This window comes from Emys orbicularis, chromosome 9, assembly GCF_028017835.1.
Source record: "Emys orbicularis isolate rEmyOrb1 chromosome 9, rEmyOrb1.hap1, whole genome shotgun sequence".
NCBI lineage: Eukaryota > Metazoa > Chordata > Testudines > Emydidae > Emys > Emys orbicularis.
This window is the reverse complement of record NC_088691.1, coordinates 39,471,715-39,499,339: the sequence shown is the minus strand read 5'-3', so window position 1 is coordinate 39,499,339 and position 27,625 is coordinate 39,471,715. Positions and strand designations below refer to the sequence as shown.

Here is a 27,625-nt window from a genome sequence, read left to right as displayed (position 1 = left end):
TTACACCTGAACATTCCCTGACTTGGTTTGGGAGACCTGAGAAACACGATTGATGCTGCTTTCGATGAAGAGTTTCAGGCCTTGTAACCCCTGCACGTAGAGATATTCCAGATACCAGTTCCACCGCCTCCCCTATAGAAACAGAAATAGGGCAGTTAAGTGTCTGGGGCCATAGATGCAGTTGTGGCCTCCTTTTGCCTTAACCTGGAAATACGGAAATACAGACAGTAAAAGCCTGAATACACCTGTCCTGCCACATGATTATGCACCGGCACAAAGATTACATCCCACCCCAGGCTCCCAAGTGACTGGATGCCTCATAGGATCTGACACTGAGCCTTTTACCTATAGGTCACCATTTCAAATCTGGCCTACCCCGATAGTGATCTCAAGTCATTACCATTTGGTAACTACTCAGGGCCTACATAAATCCCATTTCTGGTAGACAGAAGCCCACTAGTTGTCTCCTTGGAAGGTCCAGCGAAGTGGCTGAGGATTGAATGAGCCATAAAACTGAACTCCCCATCCCACAATGAGAAGTTACCCTAGTTCAGCTTTGAGGTACATTGACAGGGCAGCACAAGGGGAAGCTTGAACGGTCACTGCCCAGGCTGACCCTATTCAGTGGAGGATTTCTGTCTCTAGCACCGTTCACGTTCACTTTCGCAGTACATTCACTTTAAAATTAAAGAAAAGAATATACCGCTACCCCAGAATGTGAACGCTATTTAGTCTGATATTGGAAATTCTGACAAGCTTAATCCATTTGTGAGAGAAGAATTTTCCCAGGAGCAAATTCTCCAATAGTTAAGAGGTAACTAGAACTTCTTGACCTACAATAAATGCAGCCTCAGGACAGAGGCGTGTAACAGTCTCAGTCCACTGGCTGTACATGGCTGCTACACCAAAATGCTCCCAGACCAAAGTACACTGCTCTAGTCATCAGGTAACACAATGTGCTGTCCTCATTGTGAACAGCTGGAACTTTGTAGTGGACACAACAGAAGCAAGCTTCTCTGGGTCCACAAGTGAGTCTTCATCTTTGATAGAGTTCTCATGTGTCATGACCAGATGAGAGCATAAACCCTCCTTTCGAGCTCCTTATTCTTCTCCTGGACATGGTATTTTTGAAGATGTATTTATATTACTAACCTATAGCTAAATACAGCCAGTTTTCACATAATATTTAAAAATAGAACACATTACCTTAATTAAGTTGAAGTTCAGGGTTTTATCTTCTGGCCAAGCCTTGTGGGGGAAAAAAAAAAATTAAGTAAACAGAAGTCAGATCAGATAAAACCCTCTGTCCTGAGTTGCCAGGCCTCAGCCCTGCTGAGTCCCCTTAAGGCAGGAGCCCCATGAGTGCAAGGAAGCTATGGCAATTGTGAATATGCTGTAGCATATTCTCCTGACACCAGTCCATAAATAGCAAGGTATCATGGAAAGTACTCTACCAGAAGTCAATACTTCTGGACAGAAACAAGTAATATTTATAAACTTATTGAATTCCTGTGCCTCAAAGGCTAAGGAACCACCATCTCAACACTATCAAAGGGAGCAAGAGTAGAGAACCCCATGAGGCTTAGTTTATTACCTCACTATTTCAGGGACTCTTCTCTGAATCTGCTGCAGAGCAGCACCCTCTGGTGCTCTGGAAAGATTTACTCAACAATGGAGCATGTTTTCGGGAAAAGCAGGCACTGTATACAAGAACTTTTCCTCTCCTTTGTTTTCCTAACAATCTTTAAACCAGTTTGTGGTTCCCATGTAGAGAACAGTCTGTACTTCAGGATGAGAAATGCTGGCACTGCCCATCAGCAATGTCTTCTACAGGTGTGGGGAGGTGTAAGAGGACCTCGGGAGAAAGATGGAAGGAAAAGAACTCGACAAAGAAAGTCTTGCTATAATGCTGGAGAAGTCAGAATTCCCTTCTCCCAATTTTTGTTTATCATGTAAAAGCATTTTTAAGGACATAAGGAAAATCCCTTCAAAGTTCAGTTAAGTGAACAAACAGCACAGTTACATTTTGTAATTAGAGCAACTGGGTGGTGCAAGGTAACATGCTGTGGTCTTAGAATCTAAGCGGCTATTCTTGGGGGAATTCTGTGCCACTGCGCAAGAACAGAATTAATGTCCCCTGCAGATTTTACTCTTTCTTCAGAGAACATTTGATTCATGCATCCCTCCCAGGTAGCGGTTGGGGGTGGGGTGGGGTGGGGCAGGGCACATCTGGTTCGGGCATTGAGAAAAGCTGGGAGACACTTAAATCACCACTTTGGGGGTGGTGCTGGGCTCTCTCTGTCCCTCTTGCGGTGCACCCAGAGCCCCGTCGGTGGCTCCTACGCTGCGCTGGGCTCCAGCTGCTAGTTGCAGCTGGGCTGGGAAGAGGGGCAGTATACAGGACTTTTTTCCCCTGAACAGGCCGCTCCCAGGGCCGGATCAGACCCATCCCCAGGTCTGCAGGAAGCTCCACACACCCCCTGCTTCCTGCTCCCATCATGCCCTGGGCGAGGGATCACTGTGCAAGGAGCTGCCCTCCCATCTGCCACCCAGTACCCAGACTCCCCTGCCGAGCCCCACCCCTCTCTATTCAGACCCCCACCCCACTGAGCTCCCAAAAGCTGCACCAGGACCCCCGCCCCACCAACTGCACTTAGATCCCCACCCCACTCAGACTCCCCACCGAGCCTCACTCCCCCAGCACCTGGACCACTCCACTGAGCCCCCTGTACCCAGACCCTCTGGCATACCCCATCCCTCCCATACACCCCTGCTGAGCCCCAACCACCTTCACCTGGATCCCCCCAGCAAAGTCCCATTCCCCCTGCTCCCAATGAGCCCCTGTGCATCCAGATCCTCCCCACTGAGACACCCATACCCAGGTTACCCCACACCTAGATCCACCCACACTAGGATCCTGCTGGGCTGAGCCTGCTTGCCCTACATCTGGATCAGGGGGGTAGAGCTGGGCATATGTGCAAGACACTGTCCCCTCTCGCTCACTGTGGAGCCATAGAGATGTACTAATATTCTTAGCAAGGAAATTATTTGTCAAAAAACATTTCCTGAATCTTTTTTGTTGACTGTATTGTTACAGACATAGTTGCTGATAGGTATTTGAAATAAATTACCAAAATAATTGAAAATGGTGTGATTATTTTATTTGTCAACATAACACAATATATTGTGCCCAGAATTTTTAATATTTTTGGCATAGAATTCCCTCAGGAGTATAACCTGCACCCCTGCACTGAAAGTTCAAGGGTAGGATAGAGCTTGGCAGTTTTCAGAGAATGCATGTTGTGCATATCCCTTACTCTGTTTGCATTCTGTTTGCATGGGCTCCTTTTGGAAATTCTGTCCTGAGACCAAAGACTTCTGGTTTAAGAGCAATGTTTTAAAGTGCTCTAAAACACACCTGTAGACTTTGATTTTACGTTAGAAGTACGGTCAAGGAAATTAGCAATGAGTGACTAGAGAGGAAAGGTGAAATACAGTTAGGATGATGTAATGATGTTTCCTAAACAATGGAATTGAAGGCTTGCCTACAATTGAAAGTTAACTTGGATTAAGGTCAAGAGTGAATCTGAAGCAAAACAGCCAGCTCCAAGTGTACAAGTATCAGGGGGTAGCCATGTTAGTCTGTATCCACAAAAACGACAAGGAGTCCGGTGGCACCTTAAAGGCCTGGTCTACACTGTGTGTGTGTGTGGGGGGGGAGGGTAGGGGGGGAGGAGAGGAGAGGAGAGGGGAGGAGAGGAGAGAGAGAGAGGAGAGGAGAGGAGAGGAGAGGAGAGGAGAGAGAGAAAAACGTTAGACCTCTGAAAACCAGAAATACAAAGTTAGATACATGCCACCCCCACAATGTGACCTTAGCTCAAAGATGGCAGAATAAGGTCCCAGCATGCCAATAAAACACATACTAGTACTTCCCTTACAGATGCTGCAAAACCCTTTGGCAAGACAGCACATGAGCACCAAGTCTAAACACCTGTTTGCTGTGGCAAAACTCACAGGAGTAGCAAACAGGACCTACTTACACTTGGCCTACACTCAAACACTGAGGGTACGTCTACACTGCAGTTAAAAACCCACGGCTATCCAGTGCCAGCTGACTGGGGTTCACGGGGCTTGGGCTAAGGGACTGTTCTATTGCATTGTAGACGTTCCAGCTCAGGCTGCAGCCCAAGCTCTGGGACTCTCTCTCAGAGCCCTAGAGTCTGGGCTCCAGCCAGAGCATCTACACTGCAGTTAAACAGCCCCTTAGCCTGAGCCCCGCAAACCCAAATCAGCTGGCATGGTACAGCCGCGGGTGTCTAACTGCGGTGTAGGCATACCCTGAGCTTACTCTGCACAAGCCACCCCAGATTTGCTAAACGTTACCCCCTTTCACCCATGTCCTGAGGATTCCTTCTGAGACATTGCCTTCATTTCCTCCTCATTAAGCCCTAAAGACCACTGTTATGTATGCCACAGAATGCTGACCATCCCCAAACCAAGACGACACCTATGCACACCTCTGTGGACACACTGTACAAAACTCAGTGCTGAAATGGGGCATACTTCATCCTTCCAAGTACACATGCATCTCATCATATCACAACAGAACCTGCTCCAACTTATTCCTCCCTCATTCAATACAGCTATAAGTAACACAACGAAGGCATTTGGAGTGCATGCAGATAAATGCTGGAATTCAAATCTGTGGAGACCACCACAAACTCCTATAGAACAGCCTCTTCTCTATTAATTATGCTGCCTTCCCTGCTAATTGAACTATTGCCAGTAGTTAGTGCCAGCTCCAGGTGACAGTTAAAGTTGTGTTGCGGGGGGGCATATCTCTTAGTTTTGCATTTCCCTGGTTTTCAAGAGGTTTAAGTTTAGCCACTCTCCACATTCTAGAAGGGCACAAGGCATCACTGGGCAACCTTAATTCCATGCTTATGAAGTTTTTGGGCATTTAATATTTATCTATATTACTTCTACCCATGCCTCAAAATGATTTGGCCACACTATAATCATGGAGTTTAAAAGCAAAGCATGTTTAAAACCATTGCCTTATGTACTTTTATACCAAGCAAACAACCAAAACTAAACTGTTCAGACTGAGCTGCTGGGCTGAGATGAACACAGAGCACTGGTTTCAGCCCACCTAGCAGAGTACCAACGCTTGAAAAACACAAGTGAACTCAAGCAGTGCAAGGGGGGGGGGGGGGGGACAGTTCTCCAGCTGAATTCTCAAGGTGGAGTGACTCATTGGCAGTGCAATAGTGGGGGCCACTCTGAAACACTGCTCACACCCTTACCTGCTGCAGGAAGAGGATAGCATAGCCCATCAGGGCTGGGTGGTGGACAATGTTGAAGCTGTTCCTGACCTCCTGCACTCTGGTTTTCTTCAGTACTTCCGGATCTAGGCGAATGCCCTGAGGGTGGATATCCTTCTGGAATGCACTGGATGTCCACAGACAGCCCACCATGGCCATTATGTACTGGTTGTACTCTTGGTAAGTCTGGCTACTGAACTTGAATTGCAGTATTGTCTGATGGGATCAGAAAACAATTCAGTTGCACAGCACTGGTGCACTACCCTTATTCCTTGCAATTGTGTCATTAAAGCACTTCCTCCCCAACAACTTGTTTATAACCCTTTTATTACCGTCCACAGTACTTTACCGCAAAGGTTTGTTCATGGTACCTTTTTAATCAGCTCATTTTCTTTCGCAGCTACCAAGTTGGTTCGATACCTAAAGGAATGAACAAATGGAAGAGACTAAGGGCTGGTCTACACTAACCCCCCCACTTCGGACTAAGGTACGCAAATTCAGCTACGTTAATAACGTAGCTGAATTCGAAGTACCTTAGTCCGAAGTTACCGCGGTCCAGACGCGGCAGGAAGGCTCCCCCGTCGATGCTGCGTACTCCGCTCGCCGAGCTGGAGTACCAGCGTCGAAGGCGAGCACTTCCGGGATCGATCCGGGGCACTTCCGGGATCGATCCGGGATCGATTTATCGCGTCTTAACCAGACGCGATAAATCGAACTCAGAAAATCGATTGCTTACATCCGGACCCGGATGTAAGTGAAGACGTACCCTTAAGTGCCCTCTGAATTCTAACGCAGATAAATACTAGAGAAGGGCAGGAGTGCTGCTTCAGAACAAGTTAATGGCAGCTTTTATCCTCCACTAGTAAGACTGCTGAGCTTTTCTCCTCCTCATAAGGCTACATTTTAGTCATGGGTATTTTTAGTAAAAGTCATGGACAGATCACGGGCAGTGTCATGTTATTGACTTGAACTGGGACTATATAGATCATTGTTGCAACCAAAGTCCTGTAGTGGCACCAAATCTTGTATAAAGGGGGTCAAATAGGGTGTCTAAGACAAGGTTATGGTTTGCTGGTTATGGTTATGCTACCTGTATATGTGTATCATTTTTGTAGTTGAAGTTATGAATATTGGCTCTGTACGGTCTGTATTTCAAATCTCTGCTATGCTTCTGGGTGACACCCCAGACAAGTTGGTGTCAGTTCTGCCTAGCCTGCTTGATGGCCCATTAAGGACCATCAGCTATACAACTGACCCATTGAGAGAAGGCAGATACGCCTTGTAACTCAAAGTATGCAGGGACTTCCCATGTGACTCCAGTTTGCTCTAATTTTCCACATTAAGGACAAAGAGGTGTTCTTACACCTGGAAAAGACTATAAAAGGCTGATGCCTCATCTCCATCTGGTCTTCAATCCTGCTTCATACCTCTGGAGGGACTTTGCTACAAACAGAAGCTCTACAAAAAGGACTGAATGACCCATCCCAGCTGGGGATGTACTCCAGAGACTTGATTTGAACCTGCAGTTTATTCTATCACTGCTGCAAGCCTGAACCAAGAACTTTGCCATTATTGTATGTAATTAATTCCATTTAACAGATTCTAGCTCTCATCTATATCTTTTTCCTTTTATAAATAAACCTTTAGATTTTAGATTCTAAAGGATTGGCAACAGCGTGATTTGTGGGTAAGATCCGATTTATATATTGACCTGGGTCTGGGGCTTGGTCCTTTGGGATCGAGAGAACCTCTTTTCTTTTACTGGGGTATTGGTTTTCATAACCATTCGTCCCCAAAACGAGTGGCACTGGTGGTAATACTGGGAAACTGGACTGTCTAAGGGAATTGCTTGGGTGACTTGTGGTTAGCCAGTGGGCCAAAACCAAAGTCCTCTCTGTCTGTCTGGTTTGGTTTGTCTTAGAGGTGGAAAAACCCCAGCCTTGGGCTGTAACTGCCCTGCTTTAAGCAATTTGTCCTGAACTGGCACTCTCAGTTGGGTCCCGCCAGAACCAGCATCGTTACAAGCAGTAAACAAAAATTCATGGCCTGTGGCCTGTCCGTGACTTGTACTATATACCCCTAACTAAAACTTGGGCTGGGGGGCCAAGGGTGCTTGGGGGGGATAGGGGTGGTGGTCCGGGAGTGCCGTGGGTGCTGGTGGCCCGAGATCCCTGCTGGTGCTGGGGGTGAAGGGTTGGTGGGACTGGTAGGCTCCCTACCCAGCTTCGCGCAGCTCCCCTGAAGTGGATGGCATGTCCCTGCATCTCCTAGTGGGAGGGAAGGCCAGGGGGGCACCATGCGCTGCCCCCTCCACGAGTACTGGTTCCACAGCTCCCATTGGCTAGGAACCACAGCCAATGGGAGCTGCAGGGTGGTGACTACAGGCAGGGGCAGTGTGCAGAGCCCCATGGCCTCTCTGCCTACAAGCTGCAGGGACATGCCGGCTGCTTCTGGGGAGCTTCTCTCTCTCTCTCCCCCCCCCCCCCCCCCCCCCCCCCCCGGTAAGCTCAACCCCTTACCCCAGCCCTGAGCCCCCGCCCATTCCCGAACTGCTGCTGCTGGCCATGGGGCTGCCCAACTCGGAAGTTGCAGAAGTCATGGAGGTCACAGAAAGTCACGGAATCTGTGACCTCTGTGACAGACATGCAGCCTTAATTATAAACACTGACGGAAGGATGAGTTCAAAGGGACTTCACCACTTGGCACAGGGCCAGCCTCTATCCAGGGACTAGGGAGAAGGAAGATACTAAGAGATGAGCTCTCATTCAACTAACAGACTTTGAGGTTCCTTAGTAATAGAGAACATAGGACTGGAAGGGACCTCCTTATTGCATGAGCAATATGTTCCAACCAAATCAGAGACAAAATCGCCTTCATATGACTCAACAGGCTATATGCAGTGTGCAGCCCTGAAATCTAGCACAAAAATGCAGTGTGCTTTTAAAAAGGAGCCTTTCATTCAGCGAGTATAGAAAATGGAAGCCACTGGAAGTAATGGAACCTGACAGTTGTTCTGTATAAATAAGCACTAGCTGCTCTTATCTCCTGGAGAGCGCCCTGTCACGTTAATTACCCTGCAGTCTTCTCAGAGAGAAAGCCACATGGACAGCCCTATGCCAGCTGTCAGCAATTGGCTACTTTTCTTATCAGATGCAACCACTGGAACTAACACCACCAAGAACAGCAGCAGTTCAGTAGGTCCTACAGAGAAATGAACAATGCTCTCTCCAGATCTGCAGGCAGCCTCCAGGCCTCCGAGACTCAGAAGCAGCAGAACACCTCATACTCAGCGCTGCCCTAAACTCCTCTTTCTGCAAATCTGAGTCTAATGGTTAGAGCAGAGGTTCTTAATCTTTTTCTTTCTGAGGCCCCCACAACATGCTAAAAAACTCCATGGCCCACCTGTGCTGCAATAACTGGCTTTCTGCATATAAAAGCCAGGGCTGGCATTAGGGGGTAGCAAACAGGGCAACTGCCTGGGGCCCCATGTCACAGGGGCCCCCGCAAAGCTACATTGCTCAGGCTTCGGCTTCAGCCCTGGGTGGCAGGGTTTAGGCACCTGGGCTTCAGCCCCATGCAGTGGGGCTTTGGCTTTCTGCCCTGGTTCCCAGCGAGTCTAATGCTGGCCCTGCTTGGAGGGCCCCCTGAAACCTGCTCGAGGACCCCTGGTTGAGAACTACTGGGTTAGAGCACAAGCCTGGGAGTTTGACACTCTAGGCATCAGTCAGGAATTGAACCTATTAGGTGAGTTACTTAAGGTCTCTCAAAGTATTAAAGGAACACCTACCTACCTCAGAGATGGCATCCTGGGGAGGGAGCAGTGACCTGAAACTTGGTTTTATTGTTACTTGGGATAATAACATGGAAAAGGTTGAGAATCACTGCTGTAAAGTATATGGCCAGCACTCAGAATAGCCCAAGAACTCCCCCTCCAGCCCCTTTCACACAGAGAGAGGGAGAGAACACAGAAGACTTCATGGAATTCCAATGCTCTTGTTTCGCAACACAAAGAGTGGCATCTCCACAACGGATGATCAGAATAGAAGATGTGATAAAGTTGAAAGCCCTCCCCCATCTTTGGTACCTGTACATAATGTAGCAGAGCTGGTTCAGACTGACAGCATCCATGCTGAGCAGTGCTGGGTAAAAAACTCCAGGAGGAGGCATCACCAACAAGGGTAGGTTATACTTAAGATACACATCGCACACCTGCAGGAAGGAAACAAATCCAGACAGGTTGTTACAACCACCGTTATCAATCCCCACAACACCTACAGGGAAAAATGAGCATTACGTCACTTGTCTGTGCTCCTGTTAACTCGGATACCTTGGAAGGGAAGGTGGGAGAGAAGCAATTCCATTTGTTCTCTCCCCAACCACATCACCAAGTCCTTCATAGATTCCAAGGCCAGAAGTCACCACTGTGACCATCTAGTCTGACCTCCTGTATAAGGCAGACCATAGAACTTCCCCAATATAATTCCTAGAGCAGATCTTTTAGAAAAACATCCAATCTTGATTTCAAAAATTGCCACTGATGTAGAATCCACCATGACCCTTGCGCAGGAGCTGGTGTAAATGTCAGTCTAAACCCTGAAAATTAGCCTACACTCTAGCACTGGGTAGTGGAAATCTAATTTTTCCCTTTAGCGAACATACAGCAGCCACCTTCTCTGATCCTTCATGCTCCTTCTGTATCTGTAGCTTGGATTGGACCAGACCTGACCTAACAGCAAGTCTGGGTTAGGTATTACCAGTGAACCACATAACAGAGACCAAATAATTTTAACAGTTAAACAATTCAAGTAATTATAATTGGCCTGTTGGGATTCCATGGTCACAGCAGAAAGCTTTGCCCCCAAGAGATTTTAAATTAAAATGCTGTTTTTGTGCACTTTGAATTGAATTTGTTTCCCTCTACATATAGCTTGATACAGAAAAGGTGTGATTTATTCATGATTTAAAATCAGCAGGCAGTAAACCTTGATTTAAAATCAGTTTTAATCTTATTTTATATTTGTACTTTTAAAGTTATTCTTCTAAAGAAAGGTTGATTCTCATTAGTGGGTAACCATTAAAACACGTAGGATTTGCAATTAAATAAATGTATGCTAAATTTGGTACTTTTTGCCAACTGCGAGACTACACTATATATGCATTTATTTAAATCAGTTATGTAGATTACATACATTCATTCAGATTCTTAATTTTTTTTATATTAGAAAAGGGTGAATGAGGCATTTTGGATTTAGTAGATTAATATTTTACACTTGTGATTTGTATCATGCTGTATGTGGATAGAAACTGGAATTCAATTCAAAGGACACAAACAGCATTTTAATGGTTTTTGTTAGTTAAATAAAACCACCTTAAATGTGCTGGACACAAGAGAAAAAATCATCAAAATATGTTTTACGTTTAAATAACTAACCAATTAGTAAATTCAACTAAAAGAACAGGAGTACTTGTGGCACCTTAGAGACTAACAAATTTATTTGAGCATAAGCTTTCCTGGTGTATATGTATATCTTCCTACTGTATTTTCCGCTACATGCATCCGATGAAGTGGGCTGTAGCCCACGAAAGCTTATGCTCAAATAAATTTGTTAGTCTCTAAGGTGCCACAAGTACTCCTGTTCTTTTTGCGGATACCGACTAACACAGCTGCAACTCTAGATTCAACTAATTACTTCTGGTCACAATATCCTTTAAGATTTTAGAACTAGGATGCCTCATGCTATCACACATTGTTTTTATTCATTGATTGAAAGATGAAGACAAGTTTTCTTGCTTTTTCAACTCCTCATCAATTTCTCCACTTTCAATGAACTAGTTGATTCAACCAGGTCTGTTAAAAGCTGGTTTAGCACTTCAATAAACTCTGGTTCCAGGAGTTTAGCCAGTGACTTCCTCCAAGTTAAGTAGTTTGGCCCCAAACATGGACTGCTTGAGTGTTGGTTTTAATTTAAAATGATTTTAATAGATTATAATAAGTTTAGACCTTAACATTGTCGTCAGATTCAAATTTTTATTTTTAAAAAGAAAAAGTAGTTTATATAAAATCCCTTTATTTTTAAATCATGTTTTTACCCACCACACTCTGAAACAAATAGTAAAGAAAAGGTCTTAATTTTTTCAGAAAAATATTTTTGAAAGTATTTAAAAGTATTAAAATTTGAGTTTTTTCAAGTTAGTTGTATCCCTTTAATATCTTGCTATTCCGTGTGTGTGAGAATATCAATAGCACCCAACCCCCTTAAAAAACAATACAAAATTCTCTATGATAGCTATTTGGATCCATGCTTCAGGTCTTCAGTTAGTCTCCTGGAAGGGGTCAGGCAGTATAGAGAATTCTCTCAGATGCTTTTGCTCACATGCTCAGGATCAGACTGCCCTTTTTGGGTCCAGGAAGGAATTGTCCCCCAGGTCAGATTGGTAGGGACCCTGTGATTCTTTTGCCTTCCACTGGAACATGGGGCTTGGGTTGCTTGCTAGGCTCATCTGGGCATCTCTCACTTACTCAATTCCGTGCCATTACAGAGGCCGTGGGCATTAGTACCTCTTGATCCCTCCTATTCTCTGTCTGTGGCACACAATTTAGTCTCCAGAGGTCTGAAGTACTTGAGTCAAAAAAATCTGGATTAAACTAAATTTGGGGGTAAACTGGGTGGAGTTTGTCTAGTCTGACCTGCACATTTCAGACCACTAAACTGGTAGTCCCTCTGGCCTTAAACTTGGATGCAGCAGCTATCATCTATGACTAGTGGACCGGTCCAGCAATTAGGAGGATGTAGCACTTAATCAAGCATAACAGCTACAAATTATTACAAGGAAGGATATGTTATGCTCTTGCACAATGAGTGGAAACTGCTCTTAGAGAGGTTGGACATCTTAAAATGCTAAGAGTAATGGGATATACATACTGTCTCATAGAAATCCAGAATAAAGTACAGCAAGAAAGTAGCATTGTTCTCCAAGTGCAGTGCTACAGTGGCGATCCACCCTACAAAGTGGATCAGCTCAGCCACAGAGTTCACCAGTCCAGAAAGAGTGGTGTTCCTAGAACAGCAGTCAGAGAAACAGACAATGTTAACACAACTCGTCAGCTTTAAAATACAGAGCAGAGTTAAGCAGAATGACAAGAGAACTCTAGGTTTCCCCACCCTCAGTGTTGAGGTCAGCAACATTAACTTGGATACATTCACAAATTAAACAGAACAGAGTTATCCAAAATACTACATAAAACATGGCCACATCTTCATTGCTGGAGGGTTCTTGACTTCAATTTGCTGACTTTTGGGCATGTATGTTCTCAATGTTAGTATTTTTAAACATAGCTTTTTGCATCACTGCTTCAGTGTTACAGCCTCAAGCCTGGATTGACATAACTAACCCCAACCTGCCTGCTTTGTGGTCTAAGATAAGTTGGGATATTTACTATTTTGACAATTTAAAAGGCGCTCATAAGTCAGAAAGGGAGGGATATGAATTAAATGTTCAGATACTATGAGGAAGAGTTGGGTATGAGACCCTAGGCAGATGATAGTATTTTCTAGGCATAGAAAAGAACGGTTTGTGTCATCAAGTAGAAATGAGTGAAAAAAGGAATTTTGACTTGGGCAAACAAGGATTATGCAGAGGCTATCCAGCCATACCCCAGAACTCCCTTAATAAAATGCTGCAAGTGTGGTTCATGCTAGTGGTACATTCATTCTATTTTGAGTACTACATTGCTGAAAAGACATACAAAACATTAAGATATGTACTTTTAATGATGTTACTGCAAGATACAAGATATGAATAAACCATAGCAACCTTGATTGCAATACATTAAAAAAAAATAAAGAACAGGATTCACAACTAAGCTAATTGTCACAGAAGCAGTAAAGCATTTTCTGACTCTTTAGTCACTTTTGTGGTGGGGAATAAAAACAGGATATTTTCATGCACAACACACACAAATACTGCATTGTGTGCAATTCAGATGAACTTACAAAGGACTGATTTTAGGATCAGACTCCACATCCAACTGCATCACATGCCAATTCAGCCAGTTCTGCAACAGCTCCTTCAGACTTTCAAGAACACTACACTGCAGGAGGGAAAGAAAGCAGTGAATTATGTACATTGTAGAGGAGTGTCTGAATGCTAAATAAAAATGGGCCATCATTTTCAAAGTATACTGTGAAGGTTTCAGACAGTTTATCATCAGGACTACGAGAAAGACTGGGGAGAGAGCAAGCTGAAGCCTCCATGTAGGTCTCCATGTAGGACACTTGCACTCAAGGCAGGGAGATTAACAGAGGGTGTAACAAGTGCAGGGACACAGAACTCAGGCTGAAATGATGAAACAAAAGAAAAAAGTTGTCTTACTGGATTTTACCATCCTAAATCAGCAGCATGGTGGGTGCAAAAGATATTTGTACACTTCTACTTCGATATAACGCTACCCGATATAACACAGATTCGGATATAACGCGGTAAAGCAGTGCTCCGGGGGGGGGGGGGGGGGGGGGGGCTGCGCACTCCGGTGGATCAAAGCAAGTTCAATATAACGCGGTTTCACCTATAACGCGGTAAGATTTTTTGGCTCCCGAGGACAGCGTTATATCGAGGTAGAGGTGTATTTCCAATTCAAACACGGTTGCTTATTTCCAGTTGAAATCGCCTTTAAAAAAAAAAAAGGGCCAGAGGGCTTCCTAAAATAGTTACCTCCCCACTATACATTTTAACTCTCTCTGTAAACTGGAGAGGACCCATGTTGGACGGGTCCAGATCCAACGCCAAACTGGGAAGCTCATTTTACTGTCTGTAGATTGCTTTACCTACCTCCCGTAGTGGGGACAGCAATACCAACTAGATCTGCATGTGACCAATATAATGACCTTGAATTACCTTAAAATAAAGGGATGATGTAAAAAAAAGCTGTGCCAGAGGTTCACAAAGATGTGCTTTCATTTCTGAAAACAGAGGAGAGAAGTCAAATATCTATGGAAGAATCCAATCCAGCCAGATCAGATATAGTACAAGATCATAGTCTAGACTACATACCTGAGAAGCTGCTGAGGGGGATCCAGCTCACCAGCCTGAGGATTTGCGATCGACAGCAGAAACCATCCCAGAGGGGAAGGCTCTTATACAAGAATTCTTCACAGGAAGAGAACCCCTCCTGAAGGGTACAAGATTAAAACCTTCCAAAAAAAATTTCATCACAATCCCTTCCCTTTTCTGACTCCCCGCCACAATTCACTAAAGAAGGGCAGAGTCCCTCCCTCTTCCCCTCCCTCATGCAATCCATCAGCTAATGACTGCTGCTTCCCAAATTATCATTCCTCCCGAAAGAGGGGGCAGTTCAGCAACCTGGACTTGCCCTTTGAATACATTTTTGCTGATCTCTTATTGCTGTTTCTAAGATCGTAATCTTTAAGGCATCCCACAGGAAATGGATGACCCACAAATACATCCTAAGCAAAGGCTTAATTGAGAACAGGGCTTCATTAAGTAGGTGCTTACTTGCAAGAAACACTCTGTCTTGTAGACAATATCCAGGAAGTCCTTGAACTCTTCTTCATACTGCTGGTTATCAAGCTTATACCAAGTGCATTCTAAACCAGAGGGAATAACGTAACAGAGTACAAGGAGTACAGACAAGGATGCAACAACCAGAAGCAGAATGCAAACCCTCCCCCCCCCACCCCCCATGGGTACTGTTAAAGTCAATGCTGTCATCTCAGATAGTATTTTTATGTACCAGTAAAACAATCACATATGCCGGTACAGCTAAGTACCATTACAGCCTCAAAGTTATCCCTTTTCCTCCCCACCATACCTGGTAATGTTAAGTTCCTACCTTCTTGAAGAGTCTGGCCCATCCAATAGTAGAGCCTTAAGTAGATAGATTCATCTTTGATACAATTAATGTAGTGAAGCAGCAAGGAATTCCTTAGCACTGAGCCCATCTGGGAAGGAAACTGCAAGAGAAACCGGGACAACCAGCTATTGAATATCTGCTTCTGAAAGGTACCAAAACAAAGCTGACACTAGTCCACACCCTTTCCACCAGGGAATACACACAGGTTCCAGGTTTTCATATCACTCCCCAATACAGTATATCCCTTTGGAGATGGATAACGTGTGCACCTATTCCCCAATAAATAGGTTATTGATATATATCCCTAGGTCACCTTTAAGATTACACATGCTCAAGCTGAGGCCTTCATGACACTCACCTCTAGGCGGTGGATGTTCTGTAAGAGCTGGGAGAAGGTGTGTAGCTGCTCCACTGGGAAAGATTCACTGTGACTGAGGATGTCAGCATGATTGATCTCCTTGCTCCTAGTTGGGTTGTTTGTGTCAGTGCTGCACACAGGCAAAATCAACTGGGTATTCCATTTCTGGAGAGAGAAACAGGAAACCAAAATTAATAGTTGCAAGCAGGATTTCAGTGCAGTAAGATAAATACACTATAAACAGGACAACTAATATTAGCACAAACTGGGAATCACTCACTTGCTATCCTGCAAAGTGCTATCCTGTGAATCACATCCCAGACTTGCAATATAAAGACAGAATTTCCCATTAAGTTACACTACCTTCCCCAATGTCTATCCAGATCCCAGCTCCTTTCTACAGTTCAGCATGCTTGGCATTTTCTAGGATTCACATAAGTTCTCATAGCTTACTCTCTTCCGGGACTGAGGGTGACCTGTGCCTAGAATCAGTTGCTGGGATGTTGGAGACGTTCCCTGATTTCTTCGCCTTATGGTGTTGATTGCTGCCTTCCACAGGCTTTCTGAATTCTTGAAGTAGGTCTAAAAACACAATCCAGGCACCTATGTGTGAGACCAAACTCTAAGGCAGAGTGACAGAAAAATCAATTGCCAATTGGATACATGTCACTACAGTGACATTTATGTGCTCTATTGTAAGGACTGCGCTTGACAGTCCAAAAGGTGCTAGGTCTCTGTCACAGTACAGTACAGCTTTTATTTCTCTGGACTCATTATCCTTTGACTACAATCTGAAAGATATGTATGTAATTTTCAAGGCATATGACCTTTCCCAAAGGTAAGAAAAAAAGTCCCCGGGATCTCAAAAGCGTGGAAATTTGCATCTATTTTAGGATCCTGATGCTGATATGCTGTCCATTCATAAAGACTGGATCTAAAGAATTTCATGTATTAAATAAAACCTGCCCAGGTATACGAGTGTCTTTATAGTGAAGATCCCATGCATTCAAACAGCGGTGAGATCTGCCATAGAAGTGAACTGGATAATCACAGCTTTCACTGAACATTGGATTAAGTTTCTAGATATCATGGTTGTGAAAACTTTTGAAATACAAACCAAACGCAAAGTTACCAGCATAAGGCTTTATCTGAACTAAGTTTGCACCACTGAAGTTACAATCAGCTTTTAAATCATAACCTTTAATTAATACAACCCTTCCCCTCCTCCCCCCATGTGGAAACTCTAAAATTTGTCTTATGAACCAATTTAACTAAAATAGATTATAATTTTTTTTTTTAGGTGAACTGTCCTAAGCCTGGAAATTTCTATCTCCCATGCATGTGTGGGTACCAAAAGTTCCAACTACTCACACAGATAAATCTGCAGCACAATGAAAACTGAAAATTTGGGGCAATGTAAAATAATCTGAAATGAACATTAAACAAATGCCACAAGGAAAACTTGACTGCTTGTGTAATTTGCTTTCATACTGTAGTCAGTAAAAGCCTCAATTTTTAGACCTGGACAAATCTGCCTCACTGGAATGCCAGAAAAACCAGGCAGCCTTGCTGCAAAATTTAGGTCTAGTTTGCTGCAGAGTTCTTGGGGTCTTTGTATAGTATTAAGCATATAAATAAGATATGTACGCTGACTATCTTAACTTCACCAAATACCTTGCTGCATACACAGCACACAAACATTTATGAAAATAAAGCCATACAGTCTGTTCCTACCTTGAAACTCCCCCAAATCCATCTCAGAACACATTGTCAGCTTCCCCACCATTACTTTTCATATAGCTAAAACTTTCAATTTAGATATCAGGCCTGCAAATAATTTAATACAGCGGTTCTCAAACTGTGGGTCAGGACCCCAAAGTGGGTTGCAACCCCATTTTAATGGGGTCGCCAGGGTTGGCTTAGACTTGCTGGGGCCCAGGGCCAAAGCCCGAGCCCCACCGCCAGTAGCCAAAGCTGAAGCCCAAGGGCTTCAGCCCTGGGCGGCAGGGCTCAGGTTACAGGTCACCCTGGCCTGTGGCTGAAGTCCTTGGGCTTTGGCTTCCCCCCGCCCCCTGGCCTGGGGTGGTCGGGCTCGGGCTTTGCCCCCCACAACCTGGAGTGGTAGGACTCAGGTGGGCTTGGGTTTCAGTCCCCCATCCTGGGGTAGTGTAGTAATTTTTGTTGTCAGAAGGGGTTCACGGTGCAATGAAGTTTGAGAACCACTGATCTAATGTTTACTCTGACTGGTGTCTTTCATTATTGTGCTGCAGTAGCACCCAAAGGTGTTTGGACAATGCCCAGCAGACTCATAGGAAGATATTACCTTCCCCCGCAATGCTTATGATCAAATATACAAGACATAAAAATAGTATAACAATAGGAGGGAAACAGGCAAGGGAGGATGAGAGTAAGGACATGGTTACACCTGTTCGCTATGTGCTCTTCTCTGCTGAATCGTTTTATATGTCTTCTCACTTCAGTATAAATAAATGGTAGCAATTCCCATAGAAAACTCTAATGGTTTCGTTTTACTGAGTGGAGAGAGGGTATAGAATTATTCTTTCACCACTGAATCATGAAGCAAAGCTGCTTATGTAGGAAGGACAGTACAGACTTTAATCCCAACACAGACACATCAGAGTCACTCCATTCCTCACCTTCATCTTTGCAGGCAGAGTTATGGACACCAGCTCAGGGCAGAAAAGTTTGTACAGTGATAGCAGAGCCTGCAGATGAGGCTGCATTCCCTAGAAGAAAAAGAAGAGAGTTAAAATGTGCACCATAAGAAACAGCAAGGAAAACCCAATTGATACTGCAAGTCTACACACTAGTGTGTTATTAATCAGTCCAAATTAGCATTGTGCAACTGAGGAGGGAGGAAAAGGAGGAAGAAAAGAACATCTCTACTGAGGACTGGAAATAGTAAGGAAGTTTGGGTGGGAAAAGAAGATACAGTTTAAATTGCCATAGATCAGACTACTAATAAATCAAAATTACTGTATAAAATGTATATCATAGATCTATTTTGCCTAAATACACATGCAAGCAGTTTTCCTGGGATACCCATACTCCCCAATTGCACTTCATTACCCAAGGAGTGAACATAGCATTATATAGTTAAACTTCTTGAAGTGCTACTGATTTTGTAAAATATATTAATAGCTAGCTCTTACAGGAAGAGTTCTCATTGTACAATCTGTAAGATATATAATAAGAGAATATCCTCTAAGATTGTCTGTTACAAGTACCATGTAAATGTTAAATTGACATTAAATTGAGGGGTGAAGAGGGATGAGTTGTGCCACAAAGATAAGAAAAAACTGACAGTTGCAGGAGTTTAACACCATTTTAAGACCTCTGTGAATAATACCAATCCTTCTGGGATAGATGTCTCTAGCTAGATTATCCAAATGTAGCCATTGCCCCACATTTTGTAGTCTACTCTTTCCCTCAAAACAATCATACCAGAAGCATATATTTCCAGTCATGAAGTCTCAAAAGCACCCTTCGCAAATCATCATCATGGCAAATCCCAAAGGGACAGGCTTCCTGCAGATCAAATGCCATTGAGATCATATCTAGCTACATCCTTAAGACTGTCTAGATGGATGCCAGTAATGGACATAGACTGAACAATCTTTTTGCACCACAGAAATTTTTGGTGCCCAGGTGATTGTTAGCTATGTAGCAACATTCTTTGGTAAACGCATTTCATAATTCATTGGTCTTCCATTCTAATAGTATGTCCGTACCAAAAAAGTCAGCAAGACTGAACCAATGCTGATGAGGGTGGTGGATGGGTTTAGCTATCAATATGCTCATTGCTGATCTTGTCCTGCCACTTAACATGAAGCAGCCAATGAAGACAATGAGAATAGAAGACGTCAGTCTGATGCTCTTCAGCCTCCCCAGCACCCATGTTTCACTGGCATACAATATCCTGTAAATCCACAGCTTCAAACTCTGACATTTCCACAGAAGTCAATCAAGGACCCAGAACTTGGTGGTGGTGGCTGCTGCTCTACGAATGTACACATCTTTTGAACATTCTCTAAAATGGTCTGTTTCCCAAAAATTCAACAGTTGCCAACTGCTCAATATCCCATCCAGAAAGATTAATACCAAGCTGGTCAGATGACAGAAAAAGTGAGACTTTGGTCTTTAATGCTTCAGTGGCCTTGAGCAGTTTGGAACAGAAAGCCATCCGCCCCAATTAACCCCTCTGCAAAAACTTCAGCAGCAAAGCAGTCATTTGTTTCCTGCCATTGCCAGATCCTAATCAAAAGCAGCATAGCAGAAAGTGGAGTTTGATGGTTTTAAAAAGTTAAATTATTTTCTTGGCATTTTTGTATTCTGAGAATCCAACATAAAGATGACAACTATTTTAATGGCAATAGCTTTGGTGGGTGGAAGAAGGGAGAGAGTCCTCAACATCCAAATGTTGAGGAACTTTCATATTTTTCAGTTTTCCACCCATATGTCCTGCACAATGTGAAACGTTTCAGAGCCAATAAAACCCAGAAGTGTTATTGTTGAATAGACAAAAGCTCTCTCCCAAATCATTTATATTCTATGTCTGCATATCTGCAGACATATTACATTCTGTGTCCTGTTCTAATACTGTGATGGACAGCTTGTTAGCCATCAGTGTGTGTTTTACAGTTCATGATCTCACTTGGTAGGTCTTTTAAAAATCTCAGTTGGTCTGTAGAAGGTAGGGAAAGAGCAGTAGCTGCTCTTCCCTCTGGATTCAGGTTCCCACTACCTTTCTAGAAGGGGAAGAAGAGATGCTGGGATAACCAAGAAGATGCTGCAGTTGGGAGTCTAATGCAAGAGTAGGTTGCAAAGGATAAGAGTACCAAAGGAAAATAAATGCTGTCCAAGATTGATTATAGATGCAAGAGAAGGGGAAGGGAAGACAAGGAAATGGAGGACACCTAGAGAAGGCAAACAGGGGATTGGCAGCAAAGGGAAAGAGAGAACACCAAAAGATAATCAAACAGAAAGAAAAGGTATAGAGAATAAAAGTATGGGTTGGGAAGAAACAGTTTGGTGGTTAGACGAAGTGACCCAGAGTCAACATCCCAGGTTTTATTCCTGGTTCTGATACTGACATGGGTACCTTGAGCAGTTCACAGCATTTGTGCCTCAGTTTCCCTTTCACAAAATGGAGATATCTGCCCACTGTTTTGTTATTCTTGGATAACAATGCCACAGAAGTATAAGAAATATGAAGTGAACAGGAGAGTGGAAGATAGAAGGGAGTGAAGGAAAGGAAAAGGGAAGCCAAGAGATCGCTTTCAAATTTATGTAATTTTATCATCCCTAGCTGTAAAATGTGTAATTTAAAAAAAAAAAAAAAAAAAAAAAGTGTAAGTATCATTGTGTGGGTGCTTGGAAGGGACACAAAGTCCAAATTAGAGATGTGTGCAGGTTAGGTGCAGCCCTTGTGCTAAATGGCAAGCTGTGTGTGCAGCCCCTGGCATTCCGAAGGCTGGAAGCTACTATTCCGAAGTCTAACAACCTCATCCTTTGCAACGATATTTGCCATTCCTGTGAAAACATTAACCATAAGAGTTGTAAGCCTAATTCCAGTTATACTGCTTACTCGTTTCAGGATTTCTAGTGACTCACCATCTTTGCCTGTAAATCTACCAGTCTCCTCACCCGAAAAGGCTTAACTGGGAAAAGAAAAAAAATTAAGAACATTATGGGTAGAATACAACATATCAGACATTTCGGTACAAATTAGAAGCCTCTTGGCCAATACACCAAAACAGACCAAGTTACACAAGGAAAAGGGCAGGAACAGACAGATCCATTATCAGCTGTATGCAGAAATTACTGGTCAAGGTTTTTTGGCCTGTTATGCAAGTCAGCCTAAAAGAGCATAATGGATCCTTTCTGGCCTTAAAATTGATGAATTTTTGAAGCCATCATGTTAGCACGGTAGGAAGAAAGCACTAGGGAAGATAATGGTCATCCCTTTTCTGAGCACATGAAACCAGCCCTGTATCACACAAATGGATGGTCAATGCATATTTATGTTCTGTATGGCCCAATCAACTGGACCCATAGGAACTGTCAGGACTGAATGGACTCACCGCTCTCTCTTCTGGTCAGCAGATACAGCAGATGACAAACATAGGGGCACTGCAGAGAAAAAGGATCAGTAAGCAATCTGATTCATCAGGATGGTTAATAGGCTAAATTCAGAAACTACTTCCACTGGACACAACTAACAGGCTGGTATCTCATACTTAAGTAAATCTCCTCAGGATCCTGCTGCCATACTGAGGTTGAAGTGCTTCAGTCAGTTACCAGGATGCAGAACACGCACTAGATTCCTCAGGAAGAAGTCCTCACTGTCATATGTATACAGTACCAGTACAGTTCTGCATTAGAACTGACAACCAATGCGTATGCCAATAGTTTCATTTAACACCATTATGCACATTCGTTGGTGAAGTTGTTCAGTCAGGGTCCATTTGGGAGATGGCTCTTGTTTCTCAAATGAAGGCTAATCAATTCAGAAGTTGGTGAGCAAAAGGACATGAATTAATGTACACAAAACCAGCTCACAGTTTTATCAAAAACAGCTTCTTTTATCAGCGCTTATAATTGCAGCAAATGCATTGGGGGTCTGGCATTGATTTTTTTGTGCCAGATATTAATCTTTGCTGCACTTTCAACTGACCTATTGTGCCAGAAACTAGTATTTAAAGGGTAGGAATTCAGTTGTAGGAATCCAATTTTCAGCAGAGGTCACAAGCGAAGTTCAGCAAAACCAGCCAAACATACTGCAGGAAATATATCCTCTTTGGTGTAAGTCTACTGTACTGCAATACATTTTAAACATCAAGAACATCATGCAGGACTTCTCACAATTAACAGCAATTAATGTCTCTGCTCTCTCATTGAAAATGCCTATGGGATTTAATAGAAAATACTCTCACTATAATATTTTTTTAAAAACCCTACAGAAATAGAATGATGCTCCTGCTAGAGTATTCCATATGTCAGTTAAAAAATTCTACAGAAATGGCCTCATTGTCTCAAATTCTATAGGTTTCTAGGGTCATTTCTATAGAAGTCTATGTATCTTCATTTGTTTGATGTTTTCTAACAGTCCCAGAGGGCAGCATATGAAAATGTTACATGCTTTTCTGACCCCAGGTACGGTTCTGAAGAGATCAGTATTTCACACCTTCACGACACGAGACAATGGGTGACCTTACATTCCAGATAATAAAATACTTATGTAACTACCATATAAAAAAGTCACAACTGCCTGATTCCCACTTAAGTTACATTTATCTTAGTGGAATGGCATTTGGATTCAGTTTATTAAATAAGCATTACTTTAAAAGGCTCTTTTTTGCCTATGATGTACAGACAGTTCCATCCTGGGAGTTTTACCTCTTCGCTGTCTGACATTAAAAGCAACGCTAGACACTGCAGTGTCACAGTGTCTCTTGGGAACTGAGACAGCATTCGCTGTCACTTTGCTCTTGTTACAAAGCATGAAGTCCTGGATGCTCATTTACACAACCTTGCTGTCGGTGCCAAACTAGAGTAATCTTATGTTGAACTTCCATGCTGGGTGTCCTAGGTTCAGAAGAAATTTTGGAATCATTGGAAAAAAGCAGAGTGAAGAGGGCCCGTCACTCTACTATAAACACATACTACAGCACTAGAGGAAAGGGCTCCACTCTCTAGTTACTCCAGGCCAGCATAATAAGACATACAGTACAGGTGAACACTCTAAATTTGTTCAGAACCAAAGGAACATTCTCCTGTTTTCCTTACCAGCTTCTCATCTTGCAGGGAGCAGAAGAAGAAGCCATAGAGTGCATGAAGCTTTTCTTTGTGATCAATGAAGTCAAACATTGCAATCAGCCATCTTAAGAAGAGCAGCTGCAGCGAAACAAGAGAATCATGCTGCAGTAAATGAGGGAAAAGACCAGACAGACAGACCGACCATCACCCCACTCCAGAGGACTTATTTAAAGTTGTACACCCTCCTTGAGATCAGCAAGGCAGCTGGGGACATCTTTGAACAGTTTGGTATAGCCAATCTCCTTGTTATCGTGCTACAGCTTGGGGAAAGCAGTAAACAGTAAACTTAGAATGGAGAAAGTGCCCTGGTTTTGAGTACATGCTAACCTCTAGGGAACTGATCACTTGGATTTAGACTGCTCTGACTAGTCTCCCATGCAGACCAGTCAGACATAAGGGATTCCAAGAAAAAGCCTTCAATCTATGCTCCTTCAAGGATTAATTGAGGCCATATTTTGTTCAGATCCTGAACTATCATGATAGGCAGGAACATCTTGGTGCATTTTGGGGAAATGCTTGACACCACAGAGGCATATTGAACATCTGATGTAAGTAGCTTCCCTAAGTAGCTGATATAAGTAGCTTCCCTAAGAAACTCAAAAGTACAGAATAAGCAGAAGTTGTGTCTACTTCCCACACAACTCTGTCAAAGACCTGCTATTCCAATGCCTAGAATTCTCTGCCAGTTTTGCTAACGGGTACCAACTATGTGATGACTTTGCACATTAAGCCTCTGGATTTCCTCTTCCTACAAGCAGCCTGCTCTGAATCATCTGTCCCCAGTAGCCATTACTACTACAAGTGTTTGTAAAGTTACCTGGGTGCTGCCAGAGCATTTGCCAACACAGAGCCAGGATACTGCTGAAACCACTGAACTTTCTGCTATTACTGAGGCTGGAATCAGGCACTTCAAGATCCGAGTATTTACTGTATCAGCTACAAAAGAGACCATTCAGAGTGAGACATTGCTTCAAGTGCCAGGTTCTTTGCCATGTCATATGCAGGTGAGACCATCATGTCCTTTCTGGGACAGATTATTTACCTATATGCAGCTATCACAGGCTGGAATAAGAATCTAACAAGGACTTACTGGAAAAAATTCTTACAAAAAGCCTTAAGACTGGTTAATAGTCAAAAAGTAGGAACCTGATTGTCCTCACACCAGTTTTACAGACGTGCAACTCCATTAGCTTCAATGCAATTACTCTGGATTTACAGCAGCGTAACTCAGAGGGAAAAAAAAGAAAAGAAAAAAAAAAACAGCCTGTTGACGTGCATATTGCCTTTATTAGCCTAGATACCTAGAGTTTATGGAAGTATGAGCTGGAGAAAAAAGGGAATTTCCTTTGAATCAGCATAAGGTCAGAGTATCCGAAACCATTTCAGATTATAAATCCAAGTGGCCTGAAACCTAAAAACCACCACCTTCATATTCCTATATTATTAGCCAGTGCCAGGTTCATCCTAATTACAGGTATTGGCTAGTGGACATAAAATTAGACCACCCCAAGACTTTAGTATTTAAATAGTGTTTAGTTCTTTAGTTAGAGTCAGGCAAAAGTAACAGGAATTCTTTATAGCCAATATTTGACTAAGGAACAAACAACATAAGAAATCAATACAAAACACATGCATTAGCAGCTGTTCTTTTGTTGCCATATAGTATCTGAGTCAGTAGCTTGACAGTGCTCGAAAGAGACTTAGGACTACAAGCCAACACTATTCAATACTGGTGTATGATGTAAAGCACTAGTGTGCCTATTTTAAACTCAACTTTAAAGGTCAGAAGGGACCACTGTGATCATTTAGTCCAGGGATCAGCAACCTTTGGCATGTGGCCCGTCAGGGAAACCCGCTGGCGAGCCGGGCCGGTTTGTTTACCTGCAGCGTCTCCAGGTTTGGCCGATCACAGCTCCCATTGGCTGCAGTTCGCCGTTCCAGGCCAATGGGGGCTGCAGGAAGCGGCGGCCAGCACATCCCTCAGCCCAAGCTGCTTCCCGCAGCCCCCATTGGCCTGGAGCGGCCAGTGGGAGCTGCGATCGGCCGAACCTGCGGCCGTTGCAGGTAAACAAACCCTCCCAGCCTGCCAGCGGATTTCCCTGATGGGCCGTGTGCCAAAGGTTGCCGATCCCTGATCTAGTCGGACCTCCTGCACATTACAGGCCACAGAGCCTCACCTACCCATTCCTGTAATAGCCCCCTAACCTCTGGTTGAGTTACTGAAGTCCTCAAATCATGATTTAAAGACCTCAAGTTACAGAGAGTCAATAATTTACACTAGTTTAAACCTGCAAGTGACCTGTGCCACATGCTACAGAGAAAGACGAAACCCCACAGGGTCTCTGCCAGTCTGACAAGAGGGAACATTGAAAGTTGAAATGAAACTGGCAGGTCAAATATGGACTAAAAATTGAGTTTTGTAAACATAAGACCAATAGAAATGTCTGCCTAGCTCTTTTCAAAATTTCAAATACAGTATATTGAACTGCATTCCATTACAGCATTTGCAACATGGTGCTAGTACATGAGAGCTAGAAAGTGAAACCGACTAGTCTATTGTGATTACTCAGGACAAGGGAAAAAGTAAAATCAGAGTAAGAGTGAGAACTGAATTAAGTGTTTAAAATTTCACTCATGGTTTGTAATGTTATCAACATAAAATGTGAGATTGTCAGTTTCACACCAGCAATTTAGTTTTGTAAAGAGGCACCAATTATTTTATGCCAATAAAAGGGACCTACTAAAGTTGTAATAACCAGAAGAAAAATATCCTCCACACTCTAACATGCATCTTTAGGTTTTTGAGGTGGAGGATTGTTATTTGTTTTAAATCCATTGGCTCATCACCAATTTAAAAGCAAAATGGTGGTCAGTAATTTTGAAAAAACACACTTATCAAGTCTGCACTGACACGCCATTCCTTTGTCTGTATGAGACACTGCAAGAGTTGAAGCTAAAAATAAGCAGCCATGTCAGCTGCATGTCAGGGGAGAAGAAACCCAAACAATCCCCAGCATGGAAGAGGAGAGAAAGGTTTCTAGGGACTACAAGCCTGTAAGAGGAGATTTTATAAAGTAAGTGACACAGCAGTATTCTTTTAAATATTGAAGACAATAGGTTATATAGTTATATAGTATATATATATATATATATATATATATATATATATATATATATATATATATATATATATATATACACACACACATATACACACACACACACACACACACACAATTTTTATCCGAAGTATTCCTTGTCCCTACTAAGTTTGCTACACTTATTTTAGCAAGAACTCAGAATGTACATTAAAGAACTTTAAGGATGCTGTACATTTACAGTAAGGGACAAACCATGACAATACAACCACCATAACATATTCTCTCAAAGCCATGGATATGGTAAGAAAGTGGCAGGAGGGAAGGAAGACACATTCACAGTGGACATGCTAGCAATTTCTGAATGTTTTACCAAGGTGGCCACTGAGTGCCACATTCAGCAACACATCAAGTCCTTCTGGGGATAATCCTCTCTGCAGTGCAATGCTTTCCACAGTAGCCAAGTGTTTCTGCAGAACCTCATTCTTTTTCAGTGGAATGTAGTCTTTAACTAAAAGAAGAAAAAAAATGTAGGGATTAAAGTGCATCCTGATAATCATCCTCCTGAGAAATGTGTATGTCCACAGGGATGCATTCTACCCTCAAATCTGTCTTCTGCTCATAGTTTACCACTTTAAGAGAAAACACCCTGGTTTTCAAAAGCTGCTGTCCACCCACAGCTCCCATTAATGGTTACCCTGTATAGTTTGTTCTCTCTGTCTGGGTGTTTCACAAAGCAATAAGGGAGAAGAAGAAAAAAAATCAAGATAGGAAAATAATTATAAAACCACAAAAACAGCCAGATGGACTCAAGTTGCATGTGAAACTATTTTAAACTCATTTAAAAATGGACTACATTTCAAGTTGATAGTGCCCTTTTCAATATCAGAAGCAAAGTTATATCACTGCTCTTACCTCTCTCAAAATAGGTCAGAGCTTGCTCCAGATGGTCTTGTGTGCTGTTGCCTGCCTTGTCACTGGCAGATTGCTGCTTCCCTTTCTCATGTTTCTGGGCACTTTTCAAGTCCACAGTCTTTGGGCCAGCTGTTCTCTCTCCTATTTGCCATGCAGAGAGGCTACTACGGTGAACCTGCAAAGCCTGCTTTGGATTCTTGGCATTCTCTCTTTGCTGCAT

The 27,625-nt window shown here is 43.1% G+C and overlaps 1 protein-coding gene across 1 annotated transcript; it reads right to left on the bottom strand.

Moving 5' to 3' along the window:
* On the bottom strand, window positions 1–27,625 carry CENPI (centromere protein I). Its single transcript, XM_065411070.1, has 20 exons — window positions 27,406–27,625; window positions 26,864–27,001; window positions 24,210–24,328; window positions 23,363–23,470; window positions 21,658–21,706; window positions 21,188–21,234; window positions 18,211–18,300; window positions 16,007–16,135; window positions 15,554–15,718; window positions 15,175–15,295; window positions 14,838–14,929; window positions 14,376–14,493; window positions 14,220–14,284; window positions 13,319–13,416; window positions 12,248–12,383; window positions 9,409–9,533; window positions 5,696–5,744; window positions 5,307–5,540; window positions 1,207–1,248; window positions 1–132 (listed from the first exon to the last, which is right to left on the bottom strand). Exons 1-20 carry the CDS (start codon window positions 27,623–27,625, stop codon window positions 1–3), a joined length of 2,277 nt encoding a protein of 758 aa, XP_065267142.1.